This window comes from Clytia hemisphaerica, unplaced genomic scaffold (genome assembly GCF_902728285.1).
Source record: "Clytia hemisphaerica strain Z4C2 unplaced genomic scaffold, Clytia hemisphaerica genome assembly, whole genome shotgun sequence".
NCBI classification, from domain to species: Eukaryota; Metazoa; Cnidaria; class Hydrozoa; order Leptothecata; family Clytiidae; genus Clytia; species Clytia hemisphaerica.
Genome location: NW_027104055.1, coordinates 298225 through 310259, shown reverse-complemented (window position 1 = coordinate 310259; position 12035 = coordinate 298225). Strand labels below are relative to the sequence as shown.

Sequence of the window (12035 nt, the reverse complement as noted above, 5' to 3'; positions counted from 1 at the left end):
CTGTCCATTTTTCTAAGACATTGGGTGTTTTAGAGTCCACGAAGCCTTAAAATGATCTTAACTTGTTCTAAATATTTTTGCCATCGATGCCATCGATGCCTCGAGCCCTTGAGTTCTTATATAGTTTGTTCTTTTAGAAAAAAACAACCTGTATTTGTTGTAAAAACAATATTGAAAAAAAATTCATTGAACCAAGACTTTGTATTATCAACAAATAAACAACGTTGTTTATTTTGTGACGACCGTTTTTATTTTGAAATCTGATGTACGGAAAATTCATTTGCTTGATTCCTAACCGTTGAAGAATGAGAAGAATGAACTACGCTTTATAGACTTTCCTTGCAAAGAATTTCAAGCGTAAAATTGTTTTTGATTTCATACGTCGTATGTGTTCGCTAAAAATTCGTATTTTAAGAATGCAAGGAATTTTTACCCTTCCACTATAAGGAGACAATCATCGCGTATTGGGACCTAAGGTTTTTACGTTATGTTTCTTCAATTTCTGTAAAATGGACAATTTTTGTTTTGAAGAATATTATCTCGGATCATGATTATGGCGGAACGATTATCATGAATGCAAACGTAGTCTATTTGTGCCTGCCCTGTCTCTGATTCACGCCCCCACCGCCATCGGATCTGTGACGATTTGGTGTTTAAGGAAGCTGCCTAAATTTCAGAAGCTCATTTTCCAACTACCCAGAGTCCTTGGTCTCTTCCCGCTAGGAAAGTGGCAGTCCAGGAAATGGAGTCTTATGCTCAACAACGGTAAAAAGGTCATGGCAATAGAGCCGATTGTCTCTCAAGATTTCTTTAGTCCAAGCTAAATCAAGCATACCATATACTTCAGTTGAATGATTCAGGTTTATCTTTTCCCTGCCGGGTTTCAATACACCTTTTCGATCATAGCCACCAATTGACGCGCATTTTTTTGTTCGCTTTATCCCACTAAAACCGTCCCAGTCCATTTTTTGTACCTATAGACAATATAAAAATGTGTCAAAAAAGGATTGGATCGAGTTTAGTGGGATAAAGCAGACAAAAAAATGCCCGCGCGGCAATTGGCGGCTACGATCGAAAAGGTGTATTAGTACAGAAATTACTTTTCCCATAGATAAGTAAAATTCTAAAAAAATGATCAACAATGACTATAGACATGACTAGACAACTTCAAGCCCTTTAAATCATTGACAAAATGATTTAATTAACGAATTTTATTCATTGATATGTTTGGTAAGTACTCTTGAATCTGTCGTAAGACCGGAAAAAGAAATTTACATGGAAATCGGGCGGCGCTTTACCCATCATCCGGCAAACCTAGTCTCCAACGCCGGGGGTTCAAGTTATTCTTCAAACTGTTTGGCATTAAATCTTTGTTCTTTTTACATCATGGTTAAAACCCCGGGTAAAACGTAACAGCAACAAGGATCGGCTGGAAAGAACCAAATACGATAACAATACCAAATCTTAAATAAAATGTTTTCGAAAGATTTATGACAGGTATTTTTTTTGTCTGTTAGATTTTGTTATCATACCGATATTCCGTATTGGATTCAAGAATGGATGGAAAATTGTCACGGAATAAGAATAATTGTTCTAAACTTTCAAAGTAGGATTTCTTTTACCACTGTCAGGGTCGAAAGGTTCTAGCTAGCGTCAAAAATTGGAACTTTCTACGTGATTTATGTTGGAACATATTGTGAAATTCTTAAATGGATTTTAAACACACGTCATAAGTTTTTAAGTACTGTTTGCTCAGTCTAAAGATATTTATCTGGTCAGTTTTGTATACCCTTAATAATATGATGCCACCAGTACTTAATACCATGTATGTTTGTTTGTTTAATAATGTATCAACATTTGAAAACAGAAATTTCCTGTCTAGTTTGAATAAGCACTTGTTTCTGTTAATTTTATGGAATTAAAAGGAAAATACTCTGTAGTAACTAAAGGAAAATCACCTCTCGATTTGATCCCTAGGAAATAAGGAAGTCATCAGACCACAAGGAAAATCGAACTTTATCAGTTGTCGAGATTCGTTACATTGTTTCAGTCAGGTAATAGAATATATTGCCAACTATCACCTACAATTTTTCAGATGTTACCTGATTAGTGAAATAGCGTTTTTTGGTTTACTTATCATTTACTTATTCAAGAGCTCTGCTTTATTAGTCTTTTTCGTTTGCAGCAAAAAGAGGTTCGTGATTTAAAATTGTTTGATATTAGCAAGATTGTGTTACAATTGGCAAAAACTTGCTCGAGGAAAGAAAATTTCAAATATACCAAAATTTTTACCTCCAAGATAGTTGCAGGCATCAAGAAGGAAGTTCTGGGAGGCATGTTCTGGGTTTTCCATAAAAAATTATGTGCTTGATTCGTAGATTTTTTATCGACTAATTTACATAACACGGTTAATTACAATTCGCAATTGATAATTAAAATCACATCACAAAGCGTTTTTTTTATATAAAATATGGAAACGGAGAAATATGCCAATTAAATTTCAAGATATGCCTAATAAACAAGACTATAAACTTGTGTTAAATCTTTTATGCAATCTTGGATTTTTATTGGTATCAAAAAACTACTTTCACCGATGAAATTTCTGCACTGACTAATTTTTTTCCCGGTACGGTAGATTTGAAATGGATCGTGGATAAGGTTTTTTAGAGTAGAAATAGATAGGAATATCAAAAGTCATCCGACGAAAATAATCTCGATCAAAATTTCTCTCATTCAAGTCACCACAAAAATTCTTATTAACATTACCTTTAGATCTCAAAATAATATTTCAATTACAAAATGCAACGTTTTGCATAAAACCAAACTAATTTTAAAGTACGTGGTTAATTAGAATTTTTCAATTAATAATTAAAATCACATCATAGGTACATCATAAACAAAATGTGGGACCTGGCATATTAAAACCGGAAATTAACAGCGGAAAAAATACACTAATTACCTATACCCCTAAAATTGTACCATGCAGTTTATTGACAATGGAAAATGATAATTCATCAAGCAAATTACTCAAAATGTCATCTGAGTATTTTTATGAGCCCTAGTTACACGAAGACCAAGTTCAGATTTAACCCATGTGAAAAACTGTATTCTAATGCACTGAATGTACGATCTGTGTCTAGGGATTATTCTTTCATACGTAGATAGTGTAAATTGAACCCAAGCTCGTACCCAGAGCCACTTGTGCACCACTTTTTTGATTTTACTAATGGACGTTGGTACAATCGTGAGCGCTCTCAGAATCATAAAAAGCAAACAAAAGGACTGGGTTCGAGTTTGAATTAAACCTGGTATGGAGATTAAAACGATTGCTTTGCCGTTAGAATTCACATTAGTAAGATTGTAGAATATCACATACGTGCCAAAAACCGGGCCGCTCATCTTGAAACGTTTATTTTTAACTTTCTTTTTTTCACCATACTGTGTTTGTTTACCAAGTATCCATAACAACTTATCTATCCGTTCCACATTTTATACCTCGGTTGGGATAATGCAAAAAATGCTTTTTTAGGAAATTCATTTGGGTGTGTCATTATCATACGTGATATAAAGATAGGATGAAAAGGTCTTTGTTGGATCATAAGACGTTCAAAGAACGTCCATACAATGCCCTTTATAATAGCGAGGATATGGTATTGCGCTTTTCCTGCAACTGAGATGATTAGTTTATGACTGACTGAGGAAAACGGTAAATCGGTATTTTTACTTCGGATCAAAAACTGTTGCAGTTATTCCGCTGTCCTCAAAAAGGTAAAAACATGATTTCGCTAATGTTAAATGATCGAGAAAACAAAGCTAGTTCTATCATTAAATTAAACCGTTAGTATCGTCACCAAAACACTGTGTCAGACTATAATAGATTCAAAACATCTAATACTTGGTAGAATGTGAATTCTCAAATCAGAACGCAATCTACTTGTTTCCCGGGGGGGGGCAGCTGTGCAAAAGGACCGACGGGTATGTGCGGGTTCTAAGGGTACCTTTTCCAATATGTTTAAAATGCACTGTAAGGGTAGAAATTTCAAAAAATTCTTGAAAAATCTAGATATTTTGACCAAAAATGCTAGAATTTTGACCAAAAATACTAGAATTTTGATCATTTTTTGCACGAAAGGGATAAAAATTTGGGGGAAAATGCACTCTAAGGGTATGATTTTCACTGATTTTTTCTGCACTGTAAGGGTGCAATTTTAAAAGCCAATTTTTGGCCCGCACATAACGCCAGTCCGCAAACCTAGTGCCCCCCCCCCCGGTAATTGTTTGTGCTCATTCCGTTATACCCATAAAGTTTGTTCTACACGAAGAAGTGGAGAAATTTGAGTAACTTACAGACGTCCTAATGAAAAGGGATTCCTAATCACATGAAATTGCATAAGAAATCGAGGCAAGAATTCACTTCTTTTTTGCAGCTCTGGGTGGGCAGGGAGGGTTCTATTCTGTAAACCTTGTTTTGCTGAGGCAATCTATTTTTCTAAAATATTCAGCATAGATCCAGACTATTTCTTTTAACACGCGTTTCTATAAGCTTTTGAAAAATAAGGTTATATACGAAAAAAGAAAACTCATTGTAGAATTTTTCGTCGGCGGCTGCTTTTTTAATTTAATCATTCAGACATTTGAAGACGATTTTCCTGTCCTCTGAATCAAAAATATAATTTTGCTTTTAAAATTACATAGCAATGCAGGTGTAGGACTAATTATCATTAGACAATGAAACCCCTGTTGTTTATTTTAACGATTTCCCTGCAATTAAGTTCTGTATTGTAGGCTGCTCGCGTTTAGAATAATTTTTGTTATACTGTAAGGGATGCGATTTGACTTCAAAAATGCCTTCTAGCTTAGCAAGTTTTAAGCCTTAGCAAGCACATTTAGCAAGTTATGAAATACTAACATCAGCAAAATAAAGACTCAAAAATAGTGCCAAACGAATATATGGTTTGAAACGAGTAAAAACTTGCATTAATTACGAAGATGAGAAAAATATGACTTACTTCGTCCCGAATAAACATCTCCCCCTTATTATTTTCTGAAACATTTTCGGAACTCCACCCCCAATGGCCTCGCCCTTTTCTTATTTTTGACAATATTTTCAGCTCTCACAAGCTGAATTGCTCTAAAATAGTCTGGTTTTAGCTAATATTTACCTTATTTTGGGGTTTTCGAAGGTAGGACTTCGGACCTCCCCCTTTTATTCAGTTTCCCTCCCCCCGTTTATTAGATTTTGAAACAATCCCGAACCCCCCCCTTTATTCGGACCCTCCCTATTTTTCGGGATCTTACAGTAGTAACGCCTGTAAAAGAAGAAACAAAAAAGTTGAATCCTGTTTAAGGAAATCTTCAGGACGTTTAAGAAGCGAAATTCGAACACGTAAAAGCCAGTTAATCAAGTTCTTTAACGACGGACGAGTTAGAGACGAGAAAAGGCGTGTTCCTTTTTCCTGGTTGATGTATACGTTTATAATAAGGAAGGTTAATTTTTTGAGAGGGCGGGCTGAAAATATTTGCAGAAATCTGAATATATATGAGTGGGTAAAGATTCAACTAGAACACAACATTGTGTGTCATTTTGGGGATTGACCGAGCAACAAAGTCTTCATTATGTCTTCTTCATTATCTGTAAGTCACAATACATAAAAAAAAGATTATAATACTCCAAGGATATCCAAAATCTCTTCTTCTCGTTTTTGACATGCCTCTGTAAATTTTACTTTGTAGTACGAAATTTTCGTTTTTCATGTATATCTGTAGTAAAAATGGATTCCTAGAAAAACCTTCATATCCATATTGAGTGGTGAATCATATTATTCTGTATACTCCAATAAACTCTTATCGAAATCCATAAAAACATCGGTAGCCTTATATTCAAATCTGTGTTGCTTAATCAATATATATATATATATAAAATTTACTGTATCCCTATTCCTAGGTTAAACAGAGATGGAGAAATGTGCAAGGAGAGGAAACCTGGGATAAGTCCCTGTTTTCTCAGTCACACATCTCTCCATCAAATTCTAATTCTTGCCCTTAAGGGCAAGAGTGCAAAATTCATCAATAGAAATATCTAAGTTATCTAAGACCTGGTCGAGTAGAGTTCTCACAGGCCTTCCTCTCTTTGTATATTTATCATCGTTAAAAGCCAGCTGCTTGATTGAACGTTCCGCGTTCATTCGAATAACATGTGACATATAGTTCTTTTGTTGATCTCTTATAAAAAATTCTAAGTCACGTGTCTGACAAATTTCGTGCAGATGTTGATTAGATATAATCAAACGATATAATCGTTTTCAGTCGGATTTACAAACTTTCGACCATTACGTATCATTCGTCGAAGAAAAGAACGATAACTAACATTCAATCTTTCAAATTGATTTTTTGTTAGATTCCAGTTTTGACACGCGTACGTAAGCCGACTTCTCACAAAACTATTGAGGAAGTTGATTCGGGTGCGAAGGTTGATTCGTTGATTTTGAAGGAGATTAGACATTTCGTTGAATTTAGCAGATGCCATTTGAATGCGATTATTGACTTCTGCATTTCCGGTATTAGGCTCGTCATGACTAATTATCGATCCAAGGTATGTGAATTTGGTGACGTTTTTGATTGGTGTCTCGTCGAGTGAAATGATTGTGTTGTGATAGTGTTGTTCAAGAATTTGGTGATTCAGAACCATAGTTTCTGTTTTGAGTTTGTTAACTAATAGCCCAAAACTTTCGAAAACTTGGTTTAGAAGTTCAGAACCAGATAAAAGACTTTCTTTGTCAGTAAAGAAAAGTACTAAATCATCCGCATACCCAATCCATGAGAGTTCCGCTTGTCCAGACGTTTGGATGTTTTTATTTCGTATTTGGTACCGCTGTGTTCGGGTGAGACTTTTCAAGTTGATGCGATATTTGTGCTTGAAAAAGTTGATATCATTTGATTTTTCTTTGAAGAGTCTCATGACAAAGTCAATATAGAGATTGAACAAGAAGGGACTTTCTGGTCCTCCTTGTCGAACACCAGATGAGGTTTGAAACGTTTTATTTGCATCTTCGTAAGTTAGACTTGTATTTTGATAAAGTTTTTCAAGAATGTCGAATAGTGGGGGTGATTGACGGTTATCGAATCGCAAACGAATCGATTCGAAAAGCCAGTCTCGAGGGATGTGGTCGAATGCTGCCGTCAGGTCGACGAAAAGGAGAAAAAGGGGCTGTTTTTTTCGATCAGTAATCTGTTGGATCCGTTTAATTGTGTATATTCCTTCAGTTGTTCCCCTATCTTTCCGAAAACCATTCTGTTCGTGTTCGTCGCTTAGTTGTAGCTCGTACCAAGGACGAAGTCGATCGAGAATTAAATTGATCAAGAGTTTACAAACGGTTGAGCCAATACTTATCCCACGATACTTTTTGGGGTCTTTTTTGGATCCTTTCTTTTTCCATATGGCTTGCAGACGGGAATTCCCCCATGCAGTCGGGACGTCAAAATTTTCCCAGAGATTTGAAGACATTCTGTGTATCACTTGAAGCATAACTGGATGATCGAGCCGTTTGATTAGAGTAGGGTCAATATCGTTGAAAGCTCTATCGACTTTAAGTTTCGTAATTTGTTGACTTATCTCGTCAGTATCAGGGGGTTCACTTTTGATGTTTGTTGTAGCTGAGATTTGTCGAAGTTGTGTAACATAGTGGGGAAGATCATCATTCGATAGTTCGATTGGCCTGTTTTGTCGTTGGGTAGGGTTGAAGTGAGATTTGAAGTGATTGAGAAGACTTTGGGTTGGACAAGAAGCTTGAATATTTGAAAGAGTGCTACTTTGCTCTTTTGCCCGTTTGAAAAGTTTTTGTAATCAATTCATTCAATTCATTTCTTTAAATCTTATTAAATGTTACCCAAATATGACTTTCTCTGCGCGATATGCACGGCCAGTAGTCTGAATCGAACGTATTCTTCCAAAATTACATTATCATTTTGATGGTACATGTTACATATACTTAGCATTCGTCACCACAGAAAATCATATATCATGCACTTTTCATCCAATAAAGTTTTATCATTGTGAGAGTTGAAAACAAGCACTATGGTTTCATTCGCTGATAGTATTGTTCACTGCACACGCACACGACGTTGTTTCAATGTCCATCTAACGTTATGTGAATGTTGTGAATGCTAGATATACGTTTTGAAACAACATTGCATTGTGTGTCAGCTGGGACTGCACACGCACAAATAACTTTAGTGAGTTAGACCACACTGCTTTGTTTTCACCCATATGCAACAATTTGAATGCACTTAACTATTCATATTTACCACCAAAGCTCCGCTGTCTTGTCTGCAATAATAATCAAGTGGACCCAAAAAGGATTGCCAGAAGAACTTATCATTATCGCTAACAGCAACACAAGAATATTCATAATCTCCGCCTGCTTTGTCGCATAATCGACAACAATCAGTAGGTACTTGAAGTTTACAATAGTGCGTATATATAAAGGGTGTTAATCCTTTCCCAAGCGTGTCACATTGACAATTGTCCAACAATGATGAAGTATCCACCTCTGTGGTATCTTCTGTTAACGTTGCAGAATTCGACGCAGAATTTGTTCCACTTCCGTCCGACGCAGAATTTGTTCCGCCTCCATTCGACGCAGAATTTGTTTCATCTCCATTAGAAGCAGTATTTGTTCCACTACCGTTTGTCGCAGAATTTGTTCCACTTCCGTTTGATGCAGAACTAGTTCCACTTTCATTCGACGCAGAGTTTGTTCCACCTCCATTTGACGCAGAATTTGTTCCACTTTCACTCGACACAGAATTTCTTTCACTTTGACTTGACGCAGAATTTGTTCCACTGCCATTAGACTGTGAATTTGATGCAGGCATAGGCATAGTTCTTCCAATCTATGAGTATTAAGTTTATACAAAAAGTTTATGAAGAGAATTTAAGATTCAATCTTTCAAAGAATTTAAATCTCAACATTATATTAAATCTCCAAAGGATGTGATTGTGCTTCTAAATCTAAATTTGCAGATAAAATGTCAGTATCATACTATTGTATTTAAAAGCCGGAAGGTCTAGAGAGGAATCTTCAACCTTTCTCAACGTGTTAAACAACCAGTGGAAGATATCCAACTCTAATGTTACGTGGTGGAATGACACTGACAATTTAACCTTGTTTGATTGTTTGATTGTTTGATTGTGCACCCATTGGTGATTTCATATAATTTTGAAGTTTGAATTATTCGATATCTATAGATTACCAAGCCGCCCATGAAACCAATCTAAGTAAGTATTGTATGATGGATTAAAAGTCACTAGGATGCCCACATAAATTATCGACTCTACCTATGAAATTCAAACCAACATGAACTTCGAATAAAAATTACTACAAAATTCTTACCACAAGATTGACAATGAAAAACATCGCCAAAATCTCCTTCTTTTTCCTTAATATCATATTTGTTTTATTATTTTTCCTAAACGTTAAAGAAAAACAATAGGATCTTCATAACTCAATCTTCAAGGAAAATTGTCACATCACTGTTCGATTTAGTGAGCAATCAAGTATCTGAGGAATTGAATAACTTTGGAATCTCTAAGAAAAGGGACTCGTAACGAGCCAATAAATATAAAGGTCAGAATTGTTGGGAAAGCAAATTTTGAACGAAATTTTGAAGAGTTTTAAGGTATTAAGTTATGTTCAGTATCTAAGGTGAATTAATGACAGTGGGTTGATAATGTAAAGTCTGATTGTGCAAATGGCAGCTTCTACGTTTACAGAGAGTCAAGACATTTAGGTGAAATGATGAAAAAAGTGAGAAAAAAGAATAAAAATTCTGTTATAAATACAATACACAAATAAATACAAACATTGAATATAATAAAAAAACTTCATTGTATACCAGCTCCCGACATGGATAACCATTGAAGCAGCACTGTGTACCACCCCTGTCTCACTAGCCCAGTGCAAATATTTTTAGGAAGATCTGGAGGTATTTAAATTAAAATTACAATTACTTTCCAAGTTGGGATGAAAGCTAAGCTAATTTTTACAATAGGGTTGAAATTGCAGGGTACTCATCGACTCATCAACCAATATTCCCGGTTTCTCAAGGCGATTCTACAGCCAATATCTCCAGTGTGAAAGTTTTTCCGAGTTTGTGATACAGAGGTGTACTTGGATGGTATTTAATTCATATTGGTAGCAACATCTGCACCACTGTCTTGTCTACAGTAATAATCAATTGGTCCAAAGAAAAAGTAATAAAACAATCTTTCACGAAGGCCAATCACCACACATGAGTATCTATTGTCTCCACTTCCTTGATTGCACAATCGACAACAATCATACTGATTACGTGAGTTACACCTGTGTCTATAAAGCCAAGGAGTTTGTCCTCTACCCAGCTGTTGACACCTACAACTGGCTAATCTTGCTCTCAGATTTATACTAGCGCTAGCATAATTGACACCTTGACTATCTTGTTGTTGTTGTGTTGCTGATGATGGAGTAAGTTCTTTTGGAGTAGGTACTATAGTTTGTTGCTTCGCTGTTCCATTTGTAATACTGTTTGATGTTGATTCCGACGAAGGCTTTGCAATACCAACCTAGAGATAGTTATACTAAAGCTTAAAAACGATAATTTATAAATAAAATCCAAACACTTTTAAAGAATTTTAAAACTTTTCGTCAACGCCCATAATTATATAAAAGACAATATACATATCGTTGGAAAGATAATTTAAAGTAGATAGTCATAAGGTTCAAAAGATTTATTTTTGAAAATTTGAAATGTAAAAACATGGAAAATGACTTACAGTCAAATTGACGATGAAAACCATCAACAAAAATAGTTTTATCATGTTTCTTTATTCGGCTATGTATATAAAAATTCAATAATTTAATATTAATCGCTTATTATCATTCTAGCCCTTGAGACTCTCTCCATGGCTAGAGTAACTTATTGGCTATTTTCACTCCTTTTACGCTTTCAAATCGTTATTAGAAACACAACCTGGGATTGAAACCTAATTAAGACCACCCTGACTTTGTACTAGTACAATTATGTATCTGCATCCAGTTATTGTGCAAAATTTAATGAAAATTCTCCTGAAGAACTCGCTCGTGAATATCAGACCTTTTCATGATCTACTCCCTGGATTGGATTAACCTCTCTAACCATAGATTTATAAAGCCCGAAGGGATGATGTCGATGTGGAAGATGTCGTGCTTTTAAACCAAGCCAGGCAAGAAAAAAGTGAATATCGGAAAAAAATATTGTTGTTGTTGTTTTCGAAAACCCGCGAAGCTTCTGATTGGTCAAGCGCTAAAATTCCATTGTAGTGTCACGTGGCCTAGGTAGGATTTCCTACCTAACCACGGCACACTTTCCAGAAGAAGTTCTACTTTTTTCATCCGTTACGTCAATTTCGACCAATGGAATTGTTTCATTTTTCAACCGACCAATAACCTTACAAAAACGTCAAAAAATTTTTGCTCATGTCGCGCGAAAGTGGAGACCGGCCTTTAGTGTGCGAATTTTCTTTCTAGAAAAGACAAATGTAGAATGCATTAAACTGAACGATACCATTTTGCATGAGAACGCTACAGAAGCAAACCATGGCTTTTATGAGGATTTAAAAACCGCAATTTAATGACTATAATGTTTACAACAGTGAAATTCCAATCTAATCTATCATTTTAGAACACGCCATATATTCTTATGAGCGGGAATGTGATATTACAACAATTACCCCTTTTCAGTTTTCGTTACAAAATTTTCTGCTCATTAAATCAGTTTTATAACCTTGAATTGTCCGGTCTGAAAGTGATAATTAAATGAATTTTCAAACCCAAAGGGTCACGTAAACACAATTATGTACCCTTTAGGTAACAGTCATTAAAATTTCAGCCTGACCCAGGCTTATGACCACGAGATCCACATGTTGTTTTTTCAAAATACATACTGTGACGACGGTCTTGAAAACTCTTAGACGATTTTATCGTCCGTCACAGGGATAGTAAAGGCAGGAAAATAATATA

At 35.4% G+C, this 12035-nt stretch overlaps 1 protein-coding gene across 1 annotated transcript; it reads right to left on the bottom strand.

Annotated features, from left to right (window-relative positions):
• Positions 1–7847: 7847 nt before the first annotated feature.
• Positions 7848–9460, bottom strand: LOC136812175 (sericin-1-like). The gene is made up of 2 exons (XM_067068655.1): positions 9393–9460; positions 7848–8892 (listed from the first exon to the last, which is right to left on the bottom strand). Exons 1-2 carry the CDS (start codon positions 9447–9449, stop codon positions 8287–8289), a joined length of 663 nt encoding a protein of 220 aa, XP_066924756.1. The 5' UTR covers positions 9450–9460; the 3' UTR covers positions 7848–8286.
• Between the last annotated feature and the right edge of the window lie 2575 nt (positions 9461–12035).

What these genes read in the sequence shown, in the direction of transcription:
- LOC136812175 (XM_067068655.1), bottom strand. Translation starts at nt 9,449, where the DNA reads ATGATATTAAGGAAAAAGAAGGAGATTTTGGCGATGTTTTTCATTGTC. An exon ending in TTTTCATTGTCAATCTTGTG is followed by an intron (nt 8,893 to 9,392) that starts GTAAGAATTTTG and finishes TAATACTCATAG; the next exon opens with ATTGGAAGAACTATGCCTAT.